We start from the raw sequence: 21,611 nt of genomic DNA on the forward strand, positions 1-21,611 counted from the left end.
CAGTAACTGGAGGGTCTTGGAAGAGTCGAGATGGGTCAGAGAGAAACTGTTGATTTTCTCTTACCCACCTCTCCCTCCGCTCTAGACTTCTCTTAGCGTCAGTTAGTATTCGTATTCTCTCAACAATATGCTGCCTGATGGTCAGCAGCTTTGACTTGTTAAGTGCGTGATAACGGTTCCGGAGTTCGCGCGCGAACTTTCGAACCTTGGCGGTAAAATTCCTGCCAGATGTGATGTAGTCAATCACACATTGAATGCGGAACGCGTACTGTCTTGCCCAGCCCATCTTTATGGCAAGTTGATGCATTCGTCATTTGGTCTTATGATCAGCCGTTGGTTTTGTCTTAGGGTTCGCATCGGCCAAACCTCTCGCTGCATTATACACACAATAATTAATAGCCCAGAGGTCGGATTGACCGGAAAAATGTCCACGAAGCTCGTCATCCATTTAAGCCAAATCTTTAGGCTTGAGAGAAACCTTGGTGTTGATGTTTCTCCGGGTCGTAAAGCATAGCTCTTCATCTATTGGATGCCTGCCCGCGGTTGGTCTTAGTGTCGCCTCTCTTTCTTTGTTGCCGCCTTGTTCTAGCTGTGGTAGAGTAGGCGTTCCGCTTACATAGCCCCTTTTACGGAGTAGTTCAGCATGGTTTCGCAGTCGTTGCTGCGAAAAGTGCGATAGCTCTGGGTGTTTCTCGCACCACAGAGCATGCAGCCGTGCCATGTAACCCCGTTCACGGGCAACACTGGCATCGTAGCAGTCTAGCAAGTCGTGATTCAGTTGCTCCGTCCACCCAAAGGTCACGAGATCCCGCCGATCCATCGCATTGAATCCATTTTCATTGGCTCCCCCAGCTCTAGATTGGTCGGCATTGTTGGCCGACCCATTGTCGGGAGCCCTGCGCGTTCTGTTGTTTTGAACCGCACTTACTACAACTATATTTGGTGTTGTCATTGTTGTTCCCACGAGAAGCTAGGGAAAGGGGTTTGTCCATCCTTGTAGAGCCCCGCATGCAAGGATAAGGCTGCGTATTCTGAGAGGTCGCCCGGTATCCCAGAGTCAATGTTCTAGACACCTCACCAGGTGCCATTCAGCTTTCGCCACGGTTTTCACACCTCCGCTTGGGTGAATTCCTTCGGGACCACCCCTGGACAATTGTCCACGACTGCCTATTTATTTTTGTAACCATATTCAGCAGAAACCCTTGGTACAGGGACCCTCTATCCGCAACCCCTGGACACGTTCGGTGGCTTTGTCATAGGCCCTTCTCTTTGATATATTTATATTAAATAATTGCAGTACTAAGCATTTAAAACCTAAACAGAATCTGTTCTACAATAACAATAATGCATATTTGTGGGCAACGCCTACATAAAAATTTTGACTATGTACGTCTGTAGAGTGAAGGCAAAGCAGTTAGTTCTATCAAAAGCTAGAAAAAATAACTGCGAAGAATGCTTACAGGGTCCGGCACTCGAAGTGTAACCATCTTCAGACCGCTCGCACAGCTAACGCATGAGCATCAGCTGTGTGAAAGTTTGCTAAACGACTGTTCGGAGTATTGTTTAGAAGCGCACAAAAGCATTTTGCTAAAAGTAAACGCGAAAAAAATTCAGTGATGGATTTCAAACGTAATAGTGTGATTTCTTTATATTTAGCTGGAAAATCACAAGCAGCTGATGGTTAAAAAATTGAAGAAGCGACTTAAGCAAAATCCCCGATGAAGTGCCAATCAAATGGCAAAAGAACTGAAAATATCCAACCGTAGCGTCCGCCGCATACAGAAAAATGATCTCAAGGTCAAGCCTTACAAGATCCAAAAGGCGCATGACCTCACAATGAAGCAGCACAAGTTAGATCTGAAAGAGCGAAGGAGTTTCTTTGCTTGGCCGAAAGCGGTCAATTTCCGAGCATTGTGTTATCTGACGAGAAAATGTTTCCAATTGAGCAATTCTTAAACTTTCAAAACGATAGGGTTCACTTGACCGACCGTTCATACGAGAATTTGAGTCATGGATTGGCCAACAGGAGGCAGCACCTGCATCATATAATGGTTTGGGCCGCTGTAACCGCAGATGGGCGCTCTCCAATCGTTTTCATCAAGCTGGCGTCAAGGTAAATGTCAAATATTATCGGGAAAGTATTCTGGAGGCTGCTTTAAAGCCGTGGGCGGACAAACATTTTGGTGGTAGACCATGGACGTTTCAACAGGACTCGGCACCATCTCACAAAGCTCAAGTAAACCAAGAATGGCTAAAAAGCAACGTTCCGAACTTCATAACATCCACACAATGGCTCTCGAATTCGCAAGCCGCGAATCCAATGGATTATTCTCTTTGGGCCATTTTGGAGAGCAAGGTCCGAACTAAAAAACAGACAAGTTTCGAGACGCTGAAGAAAGCCATTGTCCGCGAGTGGACCAAAATACCTGCAAGTCACATTCGGGCAACTTGCGATTCGTTTTTGGACCGTCTCAAGGCTATAGTCAAGGCAAAAGATGTTTATATCAACAAAAGTGAATTGATTCTGAATTTTGTATTATTTTCACACATTTGGTTCTTTGAATTAAATAAAAGTAACTTCCTAGACTGAATTTATAGCCTTTTTAATTGGTTACACTTCGAGTGACGGACCCTGTAGTTTGCGGTTCGACGATTCACAATTTGTTATAGTACGATTTTGTTCCGTTTCCTCCCGCACGGAAAGAAAAGTATTTCTAGTGGGGGAAGTGAAATTATGTCAGAAGGTTTACATTTCTTCGAAATACGATAACATAACCTTAATATTTCTAATTTATCTGGCGATCCACTCTTAGAGGCATAACAATGTCGCACTTTGTCATTCAGATGTTCTAAACATTATTATGTGCGCTATGGGAGAAAGGTGATTTCACTCGTATGATCACAAATTCATTATCTTGAAAATCACTTTTCTTCATGCCCAATATATTGAATAAGATTCCTTCCAAATTAAAAACTTTAATTTTAAATTTACAAAACTCAAATAACGTTTCAAATATGCAACAAAATATTAAAGTAAAAAATTTCGCAATGAAACATTCGAAATTACTTATTTAATATTGGTCAATATTTGAAATATTTAACGCGTTGACGTTTCGACTCATAGCTGCTATAAATTATACTGGCTCTTTAAAGTATACAGGTTCCGGAAGCCACTGCCGTGATCGATGCCGACACAAATATCGCCAGACTGAGAGGCGAAGATTGGAAAGTGCAAATCCGAAATAAAATTAATTTAATGACTGTATAACAAATTTTTAATCATTCTCTTAAGGCCCTGTTGGACTTAACCTCGGAGTGGGGACAAGGCCCACGGTAGGGTTTAATTTCCAAATTCCCACCACCTTCTAGCTAATCTTATCCTACTTGCACCGCATTCCGGTTGATACCATATCAGCATCCCATCCCTTGCGTTTTCCAACCGATGCTACCGAAGCCACATAAGTTCCTCCTGCGATCACCTTGACGCATCCGATAAAATTTAAGCTCAACCTATTTTAGGGAAAAACCGACGAGATTTACAATCGCTCTTGGGATGACAGGTTCCAACAATCCTTTTAAGTGGTTATAATAAACCTCATGTTCTTTGCAATAAATTGCGAGACCCCCTCACATCTGTGTTCCTTGATAAGGGCAACGAGTGCCCCACTTGAAATTTAAAACAGAACTTAAAAGAGAAGAGAGAACTCCACTCCGCCCGAACGGATGTGGCGACCGGTCTATTGCACAACTAAATTTTGTCAGGAATAGTTAACTTTTCCCAATTAGAGACCCCATTTTAAATTGTGACAAAATTAAATTGTATTTTTTATAAAATTATGAAGCATTTAAAAAGTGACTTTTTTAAACGTCTGTGGTAACAAAAGAGAATTAATATAAATTTTAATAAAATTTGGAGCTTTGTTCTTTAGTTTCTTGACTCATATATTTTTTTTTTGTAAATTTCATTTTCGCGTGTCAGTAAATGAAATTCATATACGTTTTACAGCGCTATAGAGGAAAAAGTATCTTCTGATGAGACTAGTATCACCTCTAATTGGTGGATTTTTGGTTCACAAGGTTCTACATTGGCATATAATAAAGAAGCAACCTTGCACACTATGTCTCATTCCGTCTTATCTCCATCCGGTTGCCAAAACCAAATTGAACATTCTGACAGCGAATGCGATAAACTAGCTGTGCATCAAGTCCAAAAACAAAAACCTAAATTCAACGAAGAAGAAGAGGATGATTGCAGGAGAAAAGGTATTCGAAATTTTAACAATAGGAAAGAAAGAGAGCAAGAGGAAACCGAAGATGGCGAAGGCGAATCAGAAGGTTTGTTTTCAATTAATTTTCTGTTTAAATTAAAATGGATTTGATGTAAATTACCAGAACAATATTTTCTATATAGAATTAAAACAGCAAACGAAGAGGGTTCTGCGAGCGCGAGGCATCTCCTCGTATACCGAACAACCACTCTCAGATAATAGCGAAGCAGAAGAGCTGGAGAGGTGGACCGACCTTGAGGCTATCTACTCGGTTCCAAGCGTACAGATGAGTCCATCATCTCCTCATGCTCTTCCACAATCAAAAAAATGTGATAAACGTTCGGATACGGAGGACTCTGATCAAGAGTGGATTTTACCAAGCTCCCGTAAAAAGAGAAATAAGCGTCCGTGTAAGTTTTAACTTTTGTAACTTTCGAATTTTTTACAATTCCTGTAGTCACTTTTGATCGTTTTTTATTATTTTTCTGTCGAAATAATAAGGCCATATAATATTTCTTATTAACTTTGTCGATGCAGGCTTTCCATTAATGGGTCCTGAAGCAGTTTAAAGCATTCGTCAGTTCCTTTAATCCAGACTATAATTCTTGCTCTCCGATCCGATGTCGCTTCTCCTCAGGCTTCCTGAGGAACAGTTCAATTTTTGACCTGCCAACCAGCTTCTTGTTAAATGCTGTTCTTCGCAAAACTCTTCCAAGAAGTTATTATTGAAATAGGTTGTACTGAAAGAAAATGTTTGTATTGCACCCGTAAAGACTGCTGAGAAGAGTCACTAGCACAAACCAAAATTGAGGTCCTATATTAAATATAAGTCCTGTCCATGTTCCGATAATATACCACTGAAAATACAGCCGGTTCAGCTCCTCATGACACTCTTGTGATAACTCGAAGAATTTCCACCGCCGCACTATGGGAGCAAAACGTAAACTTTTATCAAAATAAAATAGCTCCTCGTAGGAATGACTGATCTTGATGAACCAAAGTGAAAATTTTATGTTTTAAGTTGTAGAATACGAGAAACTTGGTCAGAAATGCGTATTCGGCTTTCCCGGCCCGGAAAATCAATGGAAACCGTAAAATTATCGAAATTCCGGTTTTGACCTGGTGATATGATTTAAGAAAATTATTTTTCGGGCAAAATTAAGGCTTTTTGCCTTTCATACGCATAAGTCCAGTATATGTACTCGTATTCTAACCCCCCCCCCCCTGCCACACACTCTTACACTATTAGGTGCACATTTGTTTAACTTTTCAGATATCCCTGCTTTTATGGAAAATACTCATAAACATAGCCTCATAGAATGAAAAAAGTAGTAGAATTCTCAAGATTTATTCATTTTTATGAAAATCTGGAAATTTAGTGTCACATATCCTAAAAAGTATTTCAAATTCAAAATTGCCCATAAATATAGGTCTGTTTCCTTAAACATAGTTATTCTCGCTGATTGTGAAATTGAAATTCATTTGTGATGTTCGCCCGTGAGCCTCATCAACGACCCATCTCTTTCCGTGAGAATGTAGTGGTAAGTAGATAGGGAAGATTTCGTGAGTCTTCCCTCTCTCCTAAAAGTCGCTTCTATCGGGTCGACTTCGACCGCTCGCCTTGAAAAATCTCACTTTTCAGAGTAAGCCCCCTTTCTTCATCGCACGTCATATTTAATCACCCTACCGATAGAAATCTCTGAGTATATTCTAAAGATTTTCTAGGTCAGAGATGCTCAGAAAAATTCTCTGCAGGCACTCAGTTAGATACATTTAAAGGTCCAGGTGGTTCTTTTTAATGTTTTAAAGGCTTTAAAATTTCCTTTCCGAAATTTAAATAGAAATAAGATCATAAATAACAAGCAGAGAGGCTGAAATTGAAACAAGAATTCGATCATAAATAACAAGCAGAGAGGCTATATCAATAGAGTAGCCGACCCTCAAGGGTACGTTGTTAAGCTTTCGGATTAAAAGTTTGAAGTAAATTTTTGTTATTTCATATTTAACAGCCTAAAATATAATAATTCAGAATGTACGGGTTTCGATGATTTCAGATATCTAACTTTTTTTGTTTAAATGCTGAACATTGGAATTAATACGACGTTTCTCGTAAATGGAATGAGATACGCCAAAAAAGACAACATTTTTTTATTGAACTGGAAAATGTTATATTAGAATATATGTGAGTTATAATGCTAAATAAGTATAATGAGAAAATTCATCAATTAAAAAAAAGTGTTAATAATTTAAAGAGAAATTTAAAAAGGGAGAGTCGGGTTAGCGACGGCCAACTACTGTAAATAACTCTGCCCGCCCGGCGCGTGACGAATAGAAAAGGAACATTATATTACCGTAGGACCGCACTTAAAAAGACCACTAAAAGGACTTTGAAAAGGAACCCAATCTCTCAGACTATCTCAGAGACTAAATTATTCAAATCGACTCTGCTTATAGACTCAAATGGGCCAGGCTATTTCGCTTGAGAATAATCAGAGACTTCTATCGGCTTGGCATATATGAAAAATATACGAGGTGTGTTCAAAAAGTAAGGTGACTTTTCAATTTTCGCGGGCTACGTACATTCAAGTTTTAAATTTTTTGTTTCGTTGTGTTGGTACACTCGTCACGATCATATGTTCACAGTTTTGACTATATAGCTCGTGTTGTTTTTCTGACAGAGGCGTAAAAGGTTAGAAGGGTTTTGTGTGCTCGGCGATTTTCTTCTTTCGAAAAAAATGGAGCAAAGAGTTTGCATTAAATTTTGTGTGAAAAATTGAATCCAGTGCTCCTAAATTCTTGAAATGTTGACAGTTGCATACGGTGAGTCTACTCTGAGTAAGAAAAATGTGTATAAGTGGTACAAGCTGTTCCAAGAAGGCCGAGAGGATGTCGAAGACGAACCTCGCCTTGGACGTCGCAGCAAGTCAACAACAGATGAAAACATTCAAGAAGTGGAAGAAATGGTGTTGAAAAATCGCCGAATTACCATCAGAGAAGTTGCCTCAGCCTCCATATTCACCGGATTTGGTCCCCAGTGACTTTTTTCTTTTCCCAAAACTGAAGAGTCCCATGAAAGGACGTCGATTTTCAACGATTGAGGAGATAAAAACTGCATCGCTGAAAGAACTCAAGGCTATACCATAAAATGATTATCAGAAGTGCTTCGATGATTAGAAAAACACACCTCGTATTGTTAAAAAAAATCTCTTTCTTCGAGAAACTGACGATGTACTAAGTTTTTTCATTCATAGAAAACTTACCCGCTATTTGCAACCTAAAAATTCTACCAGAAAATGTTATAATTTCAGATGATTTATCGACCAATTTTTTATTTTATTAGTTCGTACGTTGTTCTATGTTTCAGGAAATACAACTAGTTTCAAGTGCAATTTTCAATTTGAAACACAAACTTTAGGTTATATGACACTGTCAGATTTCCATATTTTCATAAAAATGAATGCATCATGAATATTCTACGACTTTTTTATTCTATGTACTTTGGTTATGATCATATTTCATATGAACAGGGATATCGGAAACGTTTAGAATATGTGTCTGTGTCAAAGTAAGAATGAGGGGGGGGGGGTATAAATGTAATCTCGAGTGTTCTATGACTTTTTGTAAGAGTGGGTGGGGGGGGGATAGAATATAAGTACATATACTGTATGCATGCATATGGAAGCCAAACAGCCTCAATTTTGCCCAAAAATAATTTTTTAAATTATATCACATGGCCAAAACCGGCATTTCGGGAATTTCCCGGTTTCCATTGATTTCTCTGGCCGAGAAAGCCGAATACGCATTTCGGACCAATTTTCTCATATTCTGCAACTAAAAACTTGAGATTTTCACTTTAATTCATCAAATTCGGTCATTCCTACGAGGAGCTATTTTATTTGGATCAAAATTTACGTTTTGCTCCCATAGTGCGCCGGCAGTGCCGCATGATCTCCTGTTTAGAGAAAATAAAACAATGAACTATCTCAACTCGAAAAATAAATCCCTATTTCTATTAAGATTTTAGGCTGTCCTATCACGTTTGTCTTCAATTAAGTTACCACTGGGCATGTATCCACTTGCCGTCCTGAAACAGACTGTTTAGTTTATTAATCTTAAAATTCAGAAAAATAGCACCGTAATCCAGCCTTTCGGTAAAGCATCGCAGGTTCTTGAAAATCTCTTTGACAGTGAATTAAATCTAAGTGGGTTTTTTTCTTAAGATAACACCACTTTTGATTACAAATATGAGAAATACAAGGTTTTATTCATAACTGCCTTCTTTTTCTATTTACATAAAAATTTCCCTAACTCGAGAATGAGATTAGGCGTGAGTTTAATTAGTTATAATTTCGAATTCTATTCTCTGAGATATTTACTTCCCCATCTTGAAGAGATTTAATTCTGTATATCCGAATCATATTATCTTATCATGTCTACTGATTTTAACAAGAGAAGCAGTTAATTTGTTTTCTAGAATATTCTCGAGTCTAATCTAAAAACAAATCCAACCTAGTTTACCCTCAATCTTAAAAGCATGAGAAGGTTCTCCGGCGACCACAGCCGCTATTCGGGAAAATGCCTTGGTCTTGACCTAATTTTTTAAGATTACAAAACCGCCCACCTTTTATACACTTAAAGTTTATTCCGGAGAACTAGACACAATTCATGTCAAACAAGGCTTTTCCGAGAAGACACCAAAGTCGCGTTCCTGACAAAAACGCCGTTCTCCCTCTCTTTCACCAGTCAGCGGATTTCCTGGACTTGAAGCGCAGGAATTCTAGGATGCTAGGATCTTATCCACATAGGTTGCCCCTCCAAAATGTACAACTCTATTCAGCCTTGTTTCACTGTAAACGGTTTAGTCTTTCTTTGCTGCTGAATTCTTATCCTTTTTTTACACATCTAGTTTTTAAGGAAACTGATGTCAAAAGTGAAAAAACGTGTTTTTACCCTTCTTTGTCAAAGTATAGAAATTATGCATGTGTTACAAATTTTGAAAAGAGCTTAAGATAAAGCTTAAACAGTGTAATTTCGACTACCCTAACACGTGATAAATTCACAATTACATATTGCAGGTTATAGAGCTTCCTATTGGTGAAGTGCGAGCGCGCTTAGGTCTCACCAGCCACTGAAAAAATGAGAGGGGATTTTAAGGGGATTTTGTTGGTTGACTTGTCATTTTTGTTTTCTATTTTTTATTTGTGTCCAGAGATTTTTTTACGAAATTTTTTGTTTTGTTTAAAGGAGATCCTTTTTTTTCTTAAATTGCAATAGCATCGTTCTGTGGTGGTTATAAAAATTCGGTCTTGGATGGTTTTATTTTCAGGAATTATATACATTAACTTGATTATTGAACGTTGAATAGGATTTTGAATTTCATTTTAATCAAATTTAAAATTCTCGAATTTTTATTTTCATTTTCAATTGTGTGGTGTCTATGGTATCTTCAGTGGATCGATAACAGTCAGCCAAAAGAGTATGCATCTAATAGTAAGTGGCGACAAATGATCCAGAGTAAGTCAAGTCTTCTAGACACTCTCAAATAATGCATATTGTACCAAAAATTTGGACCAAAAATCCTTGGTTCCTAAATAAGCAGTTAAGCTATACTAAAAGTATTAATAAAGTAGTTTTAAATAGATTAACACTCTAAATCAAAGATAGTTAAGGTTTAAATGTTTGTTTGTCCTAGGTTTAGGGCGTGTTGTTTATGTATAATGCCCCCTACATCATTATGTCTGAGCGTATATTATCTTTGAGCCATTACGCGACAACCGTGAACGATGGATTAGTTCTTATCTCCTCATAATTAGCACCGGTCAACCACATCTTGATGGCATTTTTTGCGATAATTTCTAGTGTTGGAAACCCTGTCCTAAAACGTAGTGACGAATCCTTCCGTTTCTGGAAACAGGTCTCTCTTTTTCAGCGAAATATTAGATGCCTCAATATCCAATATTTAAGGCCTCCGTCCCTACCCCCTCTAGGCCATGGTAAAACACTATTTCAATCGCCGAAGTGCTGTGATGCATTCGGTGCTTCATCATTTCTGCGCGGATGATTCTGTTTAATCGGTCTAGTCGGTGTACGACCATTTGATGAGCCCGAAGGAGTACGTGAGGACAGTGATGGCATAAGTGCTGATTACCCTGATTGTGTTTACTGAGTTAAAAGAAGTCTTAAGATCCAATATGCGTCTTGTACTAAATGCAGTCTTCGAGCATTTCTTAAGTATCATATGCTGAATACCCTTAGATTTAAAAAAACCCAGGTACTTATATGGCTCTCTCTCAGCCATTAACTCGTTGTCATTCTCGAAATCATTATCTTGCTTTGCGGTCCCTAATTCTCCTCAGGTTATATTCACTGTTCTGCATTTATCTAGTCCGAACTCCATGTGGATATCATTGGAAAAATACTTTGTGACATCAGTCACTTGCTGCAGTTTGTGCTCCAAACTAGCGTATAGCTTTAGGTCATTCATATATAGAAGATGATTCACTTGATGACCATCCTAATTATCATATATTCGGAACCGATGAGACATTATATTTAGTCTTTTGCTCAATGGGATCAACGTTTAACACAGACACAGTCGTAATGCATATTAATCTAGTTATCCTTGGTTGTCCATGATGAAAAGACTTGATTATTATATGCCGAAGCATCATTGCATGGCTTAGAAAGTTGATAGTACATGGGCAGATTTTTTGTATTTTTAAGACTTCAAGCAAATAGTCATTTGGAACGGAAGAAAATGCTTGCTTGTTAACATTGTATTCCACGTGCAAGTTTCCTTGATGTTTAGGAGCTTGCATTATGGCAACAACGTCTATAGTGACTAGATCTTTACTGTCCCGCGAGTCTTTATAACATCCTTTTTTTTTCTTTGGTTAGGATGTCATTCCCGTCGCAGCGAGAATATATCTTATCTGCAATGACAGTTGTAAGGTATTTATAAATTGTTGAAAGGCAGGTTATCGGTCAAAACTCAGATGGATTTTGAGCGTCTGATTTTCTAGGCACCATACGCGTAGTACCTTCAAACATAACGCCTGACATCAGACCTAAGTGTTTAATGATCTTCCGAAAACACCTTGCCAACGCAAGGTGCACACTGGTCAGGTACTTGTACCAGATGTTGTGCACCATATATAGAACTGTAGCTTCCTAGTTAATTACCCTTTTTAAAATCATTGATGTCTTCAGTTTGGTTAATGTTGTATTCAAATTGCTTCTGTTAGTTTTTCTTTAAACACCCGATCATTAGTTAATCATGTCTTCCATTTGAGGAACTTTGTTTTCTTGCTTGTTATTTTGCTTTACGCTTAGTTCACGTTCGCCTTTTACCCCTGTTATACTTAAACAGCGGCCGCGAGCGTTGGAGTTGACAACAGTCACCTCTTAATTCCGTTTACGAGCTACCATTTGCCACTCTACAATTCTCATTCTTCCTGATGGTCTAGAAAGTTTTTCTTACAGTGCAACAGGTGTTTAATAGAACCGCCTTCTGTGCTGCTGCCAGTACTCTATTGAATCCTAAATGTTCAAGGTGTTCAGTGCATCTTGCGCAAAGATTGCCAGTAGCCGAAATCACCATAGGATGACTAGATGCATGTTTCACATTCCTCCATATTGCCTTTACTTCAGGCCTTAACTCGCTATAACTATGAATCTTGTTTGCATAGGTTGCACTGCGTTAAAACCTGTTGAACTATGCCTTTTGTTTTAAAACCCCCGTTGAAGCTGCAGCCTATACACGTTTTCTCCTCACTGGTATAGCATCATTTGTGTCCTATAGAATGAATATGTTATAACGATGAATTCACATTATCGAAATTCACCAACTCATTTTTCATATTTCGAAAACTCAAAAATGCCTAAAAACACAAATTTTACTTTATTGTTAGGCGCCAGGCACCTATGTGCCTACCGGATACTCATATCTACTCAAAACCAAAATATTTGAATTTACCTGGACGTTCAGCCAGGAAGAGGAAAAATGCAGAAAACTATCTTTCCGAGTTAAGTCAGTTTTCCGGCTATCGAGTTTGAAGCCAGCCATTCAATGCGTATTGCTATCGAATATGCACAGTGCTTCTAGCCTTCAAACCTCCCGCTCGACATTAGTTAAACGCAGCATATACGCAACCTGTTCATACTTCGAAGATGACCATCTATTAGAGTGCTATCCGACCTCGAAGTGGCTTAACATCCGCGACTATTCCTGAGTCGAGATTCAAAGACAAGCTAATGCCATTAGTTTGAAAAAGGTATAACTAGACAACTTTTGAAAGGCGCTTTTTATTGAATGATGTGATTGGGGAAAAAAGGTGCCATTATTGATCACAAGATTTACTGATTAGAAGATATACTGATCACCAAATTAATAGCCTCGATATTCTTAGAATTTCTAACCGATTGGGGTACAGTTGATTCTTCAACATTGGAATATACAATTAAGAAAATTAAACTAGCCAATGTGTCTAAACCAAAATTAAACTATCATTTATCGAAAGAAAATCAAGTTTCAGAGTTCAACACAATTAAAAACACGAATCCAGTGCACAGAAAAAATTTGGGAAAAGAGAAGAAAAATAAAGGTTCTCAGTCGTCAACCATGCTAAAAAAACAATTTTCTTCAAGCGAGAAATATGACTGGGAATGTTCTAATCAATGCCACACTTCTATTGTATGTCATAATAAGACTTCAAACGTAAAGAAAAACTTACAACATTTTGTATACTTTATAGTATAGGAATTAACTGATGAAGATGAGCGCAATAAATATGCGGATGAATTTTTTTAAATTGAAGAACTAAATTTATAAGTAAACGCTAACAATCTGTTCCATTTTTCTTCGGTTGATCTTATTTTCAGACAATATTGATAGATATAATCCCAATTGAAATGTAAATAGATACAGGTACGGCATTGGCTGCATTCTCAAACGAGAATTATGATAAAAAATTTAACGACATACGGTTGAAACCAATTATTTCGTCTTTAAAAGCGTTTTACAAATATTTTGAGCCCAAGAAGGAGATCTCGTTGACCTGTGACGTATCTCGGTATGGAATCGGAGAAATACTGGCGCATCGAGAAGAAACTAATGTTTTGCTAATTTGTTTTGCGAGTTTTACGCATTTTTAGCTATTTCTTCTGGGTACGAAATTTCTTTGAATATGTATACGGAAATCCATTTTAATTCGAAACAGATAATGCGACTTTAGTCCGTATTTTTCGACTTGAATAGGCGATTCCTGATATTGAAGCAGCCCAGTTGCAGCGTTGAACTATATTCTCAACTCCCGTTAAGTTTCCGATCAAATGCATTAAAAGTGAACAAATTTACTAAAATTGGCTGAGTCGTGTATCCTTAGCTGAAGGAAATTATAATAAAAGTAAAATTTTCCGAGCTGACGGAAATAAATGTTTTTTATTTCTCAAATATTAAGGGATGTGATATTGCGACATTGGATTAGAAGGTAGTTCGAAAGCAAAGTAAAGTGGACAATATATTGAATAAAATAATCAGATCTTCTGGCGACAAGTGGTTTCAAAGTTAGCAAAAAAAAAAAAGATTTTTGATACATTTAGTTAAAGAGAGTGGCGTTTACCGTAAATACCAAATGTCTTATGTGCCCACAGAGTTTTAATCCAAGAAGTTTTAAAGCCTTCAATCCTTTATGAATTGCACTCCAGTCCCTTAAGTAGTAGTCGTATGAAAGCAGTAGCAAGAACTTTCATATATTGGTTGTGGTCAATATTACCATCGCATAGAATACATGCTGATTTTTTACGTCCATTTTGTGGAAAAACAATTTTATTAATTATCGCTACTCATTCTAACTGGGCAGAGGCATTTATTGTGCCCAATATGAAAAAAATTTTCAAAGGATAAGCAATTCAAAGATTTTGTGAAAGAAAGGGGCCTTCGACATAGAAGAACTTCTTCAAATTTCCCAGCAACTATTGAGGCAGATGAACTATTGGTCGACACAGCAAAGAAGAAATTAGAATGTTTAATGAAAGATGGTTACACTATAGAGGTACAATTTAAAATATTTAAAAATAATCATAGAAAAACATCATATGCTGCCGATGGAATGTCGCCGGAAATTTTCATGTTGAGAAGAGAATTAATATCTCGTATTCATTTAAATTGTCCTCCTCCAATGCAAAATAAAGTTTTGACCATAAAAAAGACAGACCATCGTGGCAGGCAAAAATCATATTTTCAAATATTTTCACTGTGATGATTCAAGATAGAAGAGGGGGGAAAATTAATTGGATTCCAGGTTCCCGAGAGTGAAATATTAAGTCCAAGTAAAAGATGGTAGATTTTTTAAGTCACATGCGAACGAATATACGGTATATATGTAGAAACAACGCAAGAAGTACAAGAGAAGGTCAGTAAGATTAAAAGTGAAAACATTTAATGTAATTTAAGAGAGTTGGCATTGTTTGTAGATGAACTCATATTGATATAGTTATAAAAATTAAAGAAGAAATGAAGAAATTTGTTGACAAATAGGTATGGAGTCCAAGTGTCAACAAAACATTCGGGTTTCTTTTTTTATTTATTACAGAAATTTGTAACCTTTTTCATACTTTTTTAAATAAGAATATTGTTTACTATCGCTGAGAAAATTTTAGGCATCTGGCTTTGAAGCCTAACAACTCAGCCAAAAAATGCTAGTGTGATTAGTTAATAGTCATTTGAAAGCTCAAAGTGTTCTACCTAAATAAGCTTAAAGACATTGATGTGAAAAAATGATTGTGCTTTGCAGACTGCAAAATGTAAAAAAAAGTAAAGAATTTCGGGCATATATGTGAAGAGTGAAATTTAAACAATTATTTTGTATACAACAGGCAATGGGAAAAATATGAAAACATTAATGAATTTAAAGAAAACTGTCTCTTGCATACAATATAATGATCTAACGTTGACTCTTGTTAAATGTGCCCGAAATTCCTTACCTTTTTTTACATCTTTCAGTCTGTAAAGCACAATAACTTTTTTACGTCAATCTCTTGGAACTTATTTATGTAGAATAATTTTAGCTTTCAAACGACTATTAACTTATTGCGCTAGCATTTTGTTTAGCTGATTTGTTAAGCTTCAAAACCAGAGGCCTACAAGTTTCTCGCCGATAGTAAATCATATTCTTATTTAAAAAAGTATGTAAATGTTTACAAATTTCTCTAATTAAAACACTTCCCCCGCATGCTTCGTTGATAACACAGTGCCACAAGATGAAATTAAGGTGGAGCATCTTTCAGCCTAGTTGACCTTTATGTTTTTGGGGTCGCTAATCACGATTCCGGTGTCCATATGACCCCATCACGTCTAGATCACGATCAAATGAAGGTCAAACACCTTAATTCGAATTATGAAATTTTTCTACTCAGATTCTGAAAGGGCCGAAAATTTTACGTCCGAATACGTTTTGACCTGTTGGTCAAACCGACCTCTGATGGTCATTTGGAGGTCATCTAGAGGTCCAATCTTTCTTTTGATGTCTCAGCTGATGTGTTAACTATGAACGGGTCTCGAACCAGTGGATCTTTATGGTTTTGGGGTCGCTGACAACGATCTCGCTGTCCATATGACTCCATCACGTCGAGTTCAAGGTCAAATCAAGGTCAAACACCTAAATTCGATTAATGACATTTTTTTAACCCGGATTCAGAAAGAGTGGAAAATTTTACGTCCGAATACGTCTTGACCTGTTGGTCAAACCGACCTCTTAAGGTCATTTAGAGGTCATCTAGAGGTAAAATCCTTCCTTTGATCTCTCACAATTAACTGTTGAACATTTTCAACGTAAGGGATGACCTTGATTGACCAACAGAGTCCTTCTCCAGGTTAAACAGAGGCCAAGATTTATTACTTACACAATATGCTACAAGAAGAGACATCGTGAATTGACATTTTTTTGCCTGCTCCCAGGGCACCACTACATGGTGACGGTGGGTAACGGGTCACCGGCGAAGTCCTTGGGTGAAGGCATTCAAGCCGTCATGTCAGACACAAGAAAAAGTAACAGCCGTACGATACAGGGACTCGGAAACCCAGTATCAGCGATTGGTCAGGATGAGCAAGCGGGCCCGCAATCGTCGTCATCATGCGACCGCAGCTCTAATTTGGTGAGAAACTTCGCCCTTTTAGAGTCTAATGCAAGAACTTCGCAAACAACCCCATGTTATCATCGTTTAAACAACTTTTGCGTTGTTTGTGGGAAATATGTGACCACGAATCAGGAGAGGTAATTTACAGATACATTGAAAGCGCATTACGAAAAATGTTTCAATGTAGATACCAGTGGAATGTACAATTTTTGGGCTCCAAAAATATTATGCGTCACTTGCTCCCTCGAATCACGGAAAAGAAGAAACAGATATTTGTATCTCCTACGATCCAGCGAGAGAGAAAAGATCATGATACTGATTGCTATTTCTGTTTGACCAATACATCTAGGTACAATAGAAAGAATAATTCTATAATATTATATGCATCTGTTCGATCTGTGACTCTTGCTGTTTTAATCAGCATTGAACAGGTTGAAAGTGAACATCAGATATTTACTGATGAAGTCTCTCTTGAAGTAGAAACTAATAATACAGATAGAAGAATTTCATTTGAAGAATTCGAAGATCAGCAAAATGATGAGCTAAATGAATCGCAAAAATCAAAAAACGGTCAGCCCGGAAATTCCCGAGATCGCCCATTCCGGAAATTCAACTCTAAAGCAAAGGGTTTGGCTTATAGCAATGCTGTTGAAGGACTGATAAATGAGTATAAAAGTGTTCAATATGTAGCTAGTGACTGGTGACTATTTATGGATTCATCAGTGAGGAGTTCGAAATCTGTCTTACTTCACAATGGAAACATATACCTATACCTGCCCCTATACCGGTTGGTCTTTCAGTGATCTTGAAAGAGAAACTCAATAATCTCCATTTTCACCTCGAAAAATTGAAGTATGATAGTCACAAATGGCGATTAGTTAGAGATTTGAAAATAAACAGTATTTTATTATGTCAGCAAAGCGGAAACACAAAGTATCCATGTTTTATTTGTTAGTGGGACAGTCGTACCCGAGAACAACATTATGTGAAAAAGGACTGGCCACTCAGGCAAGAATTAAGTCCAGGATCTATGAACGTACTACAAGAGAGTCTCATTCCTAGTCATAGAGTCATCCTTCCACCATTACATATGAAACTCGGCTTATTTGAACAGCTTATCAAAGCAATGAGGGTATCGGAGAGCGATGCTCTCATGTATATATTTTAGAAGTTTCCCAATATTTCTAAAATGAAAATCAATGAAGGTGTTTTCGGTGGCTCCCAAATAAGGGAACTGATGAATGATGATAAATTCAAAATCAGAATGACAACTAATGAGAGAGCAGCTTGGAGTAGTTTCAAAGAAATTAAAAAAAAATTCTTGGGAAATAACAAAGACCCTGATTACAAGAATATTGCCAACAGACTGTTGGAAAACTACCGAAAGATGGGTTTTTGTTGAATTTAAAGATCCATTTCCTCCATTTCCGCATTGATTACTTCCCTAAAAATCTGGGTGACTTTATGGAGGAGCAGGGTGAGAGATTTCACCAAGACATGAAAGACTTTGAGAGAAGATATCTAGGTGTATGGGATGTGAAGATGATGTCAGACTACTTTTGGTCTTTGAAAAGAGACACATCGAATGTAAATAGAAGAAAATCCCTCCTTAGATCTTTTACGAACAAAAGAACACGTCGTACATACATTTTTAATTTGCATTGTATTTAAAAATTTACTATACGATTCCATTAAAAGAATCTATTCTTCAAACCTAAATAATCTCGTTATATAACATCTGAACTCAAATTTTGAATTAGAACTGCTTCAACACCCTTAATGTTTTTCCATAGCGCCAAAAACCCTTGAGAAATGAGCGGAATCTGTACAGATTCACACACATACATGCACACAGATATACACGGATCCACACAGAGTCAGATTGTACCCGCATACGCAAATAGACACACACACACACACACACACACATACAAACGGGCAAACCTAAGTTAACACAGATGTACTTGCAGACACATACAGCACAAACACATACACATAGCCATACATAGACACAGACAGAATCAAAGGTGTCATAAAAATTATATCGTCCGAATAACGGAGTTTGACCTTCATTTGACCGTGATCTAGACGTGATGGGGTCATATGTACACCGGGATCGTGATCAGCGACCCCAAAAATATAAAGGTCCACAAGTTCGAAACCCGTTCCTAGCTAAGACATCAGCCGAGAGATTAAAAGAAGGATTTGACCTCTAGGTGACCTCTAAACGACCTTCAGAGGTCGGTTCGACAAACAGGTCAAGACGTTTTCGGATGTAAAATTTTCTGCTCTTTCAGAATGCGGGGTCAAAAATATGTCATCAATCGAATCAAGGTGTTTGACCTTCATTTGACCTTGATATTGACGTGATGGGGTCATATGGACATCGGGATCGTGATCAGCGAACCCAAAAACATTAAGGTCAACTAGGCTAAAAGATGCTCCACCTCGAATTCATCTTGTGGCCCTGTGTAATTATACTCTGTACATATTGGTCAAAAAATGTGTTTTTAAAATCTGTTCCTAAACAAAAGTTTTTTTCGCAATTTTACCCCCTTTCACCCTTTTTCATAAATATTGATTTAATTTAGTTATTTATTAAATTTATTAATTAATAGTGAGTGTTTATTAAATTTATTCAATATAAATAATATTTTATTTATTAAATCATTTAATTTAGTATAAGCATCATAAATAAAATTCTTAAAGTAACGTGCGGTAATGTACGTTACTTTGCATACACCACTGAAACATAATATAAAAGACGTCAGTTGAGAGCCACACCGCCCCATCCAGCTTCGTGATCGAGTCCAGCGGGGAACAATAGCAAAGTGGTACCTTCATATCTTCTTAACCCAAACTATTTTTAATCTCTTCCATAAACTCCTGTAGTCAAATATAGTTGTGTATATTGTAATATAATTTTACCACTACAAAACTTCTTTAATAAGAAAACAAAACAAAACATTTGAAGAAATTTTTTATTTCTATTTAACTCAAAAAATCTTTTTTAAGGCTTAATGTTCATCAATTCAAAAAAAACTTGAATCGGATAAAAATTTTGTGTGACGCACTATACCAAAAAAGGGTTGTATTTCGTGATAGGTACATGTGAATTTATTACGGGCTAGCGTAGTACAGGCGGCTCCATAATCCTCAGGTGCCGCCGGACCCAGCATCGACTGTCCATTTTTCAGGATCCACCATTTTTTTCAATAAGAAGGTGATGTAGTTACGATATTTTTTGTTTAACGGGAAGTACGATTCATAAGGCTGAATCTCGAGGGCCCTATTTTTTCTACTTAACGAAAAGCAACTCTTAGATGCACTTCGACTCAGGTAAAAGATGGGGATGCTTCTTTACAGTTATGCAACTGTAGATACAGTATCTACCTTTGAAGGCCCCTGGCGTACACTTAATGGTATTATATAATCCTTCTTTTAAGCTTTCTCGAACTTTATAACACATCTAATTTGGCAAAGCTTTTATTTAATTCAAATATTAAAATAATAGAAATCTAACGTAATTTATTTTATATTTTTGTAATCGATGTTAAGATTAGTTTTATACAATAAGAATGAAACTGCGTGTAACGGTACATAATTGGGGTTTTGTTTCTTTGGTCCTTTATTTAACTAGCGTTATATTTGTACAATTTTTCCTCTCAGGGTTAGGAACCAGATTAAAAAGTAGATACATTTTGATATTAATTTGTTTAAATTTAATAATGTTGCCCTAGAGTAACATTAAAATAACGTTTTCTAACCATATTTTAGGTATGGCTTTTTTAGTAGAATGATCTTTAGAAATTAAAAGCATGTATATTTATTGAAATACTTCACATGTGATAATATGAAACTTCCAGGTCGATCCAGACTTCTTAAGAGAGCTAGTATCTTGGTAATACCTGTTTACAGAACATGTTGCCCGTAGATTGTTTTTTGTTTCATTTTTACTTACAGAGTTCCATCTTCGATGAACGCAACGTATCGCGAGTCAATAATAAAGCGAAAGAGTTTACTGATTTAGTAGCTAATATGCGTTAAACCCTTCTTCAGTCTGCCAGCACCAGTGAAGTACACAGGTAGCATGTGTAGTACTAGAGTGGGGACTGGCATAGCCACCAGAGGCCGCCCAACAAAAAACCTTGTCTTTCTGAGATACGTCACACAGTGGAACAAATCGCATATTTTACGCTTCATATCTTAGTATAATGACTGTACAACCAACTCTCGGCTTAGTTCCAGGGTCAAGTGTTGCCTGCAAATTACCTTGTAATTGAAGCGGGGGAATCGAAATGTAAACAGTCAAGGCCGCCTGAACCGTTTCCAATTAGAATTATACTGGATTGAGTTCTTGCGCACTGCAGCACTTTTAATGAGATAGACGCAACCTTTTTCGCCCTGTTCTCATAAGAAACTGCTTGTGCGAGCAGTTCGTGGCAGAAATAAACCGCAGAAAACTAAAACAGGGTTCTGGTGTATTTGCTCAGAAATCTATAGAACATAATTCTCATTTATTTGAAGGTCATTTGATGAGTAGTTCACGTGACCATATTCCTACCTTACCGACACTTCTTTTATTTCCTTACTTATTTTCACACTAAGTGACACGCCGATTTGAAAATATAAGATACTAAATGAGAAGCACTAAGAAAGGTGGGTCTGGTCTTAAATTTGAATAATTATAAAAATAGCAAAAAAAGATTATTTACAAACAAAATTTGTTTTAACTATTAAAATTTAGGACCAGGCCCACCTTTCTTAGTGCTTTTTATTTAGTATCCCAAATTTTCAACTCGGTGTGGGACTTGGTGTGAAAATAAGTTAGGAAATGACAAAAGTGTCGGTAAGATAGGAATCTGGTCACATAAACCACTCGTCACATGGCCTTAAAATAGTTTTTCACAATACAAATAAACTCTAAAGTCATTCAACTTGAAGGATTCTGAATGTGGTTTATAATAGAGTCCACCTTTTCAGTAGTGCCGCGATCAGGCTTTTAGGCGAAATAACTTTTCTCGGAACGGTGTTCCCCGACCATTGGCATGCTCTCAAGCGCGCACGAATTTCGGAAGCCTTTTCTCAAGTAGGGGGACACACAGGAGTGGGTGTAGAGCCCGAGCTCGGATTAGGATTGACGGCATTATTGTGAAAGTGGACTGTATTTCTTTCTGAACTGTTAAAGTTATCAACTGGGAATATTCT

At 37.3% G+C, this 21,611-nt stretch overlaps 1 protein-coding gene across 9 annotated transcripts in view; it reads left to right on the forward strand.

Moving 5' to 3' along the window:
* LOC117175109 overlaps nucleotides 1-21,611 on the forward strand; it is a 416,485-nt gene that overhangs the window by 352,624 nt on the left and 42,250 nt on the right. For all 9 annotated transcript variants that reach the window (XM_033364660.1, XM_033364662.1, XM_033364669.1 and 6 more), the window contains 2 exons: nucleotides 4,007-4,335; nucleotides 4,412-4,678. In XM_033364660.1, the coding sequence (XP_033220551.1) occupies nucleotides 4,007-4,335; nucleotides 4,412-4,678 (596 nt within the window). The remainder of the gene's footprint in view (nucleotides 1-4,006; nucleotides 4,336-4,411; nucleotides 4,679-21,611) is intronic.

Source organism: Belonocnema kinseyi, chromosome 6 (assembly GCF_010883055.1).
Source record: "Belonocnema kinseyi isolate 2016_QV_RU_SX_M_011 chromosome 6, B_treatae_v1, whole genome shotgun sequence".
NCBI classification, from domain to species: Eukaryota; Metazoa; Arthropoda; class Insecta; order Hymenoptera; family Cynipidae; genus Belonocnema; species Belonocnema kinseyi.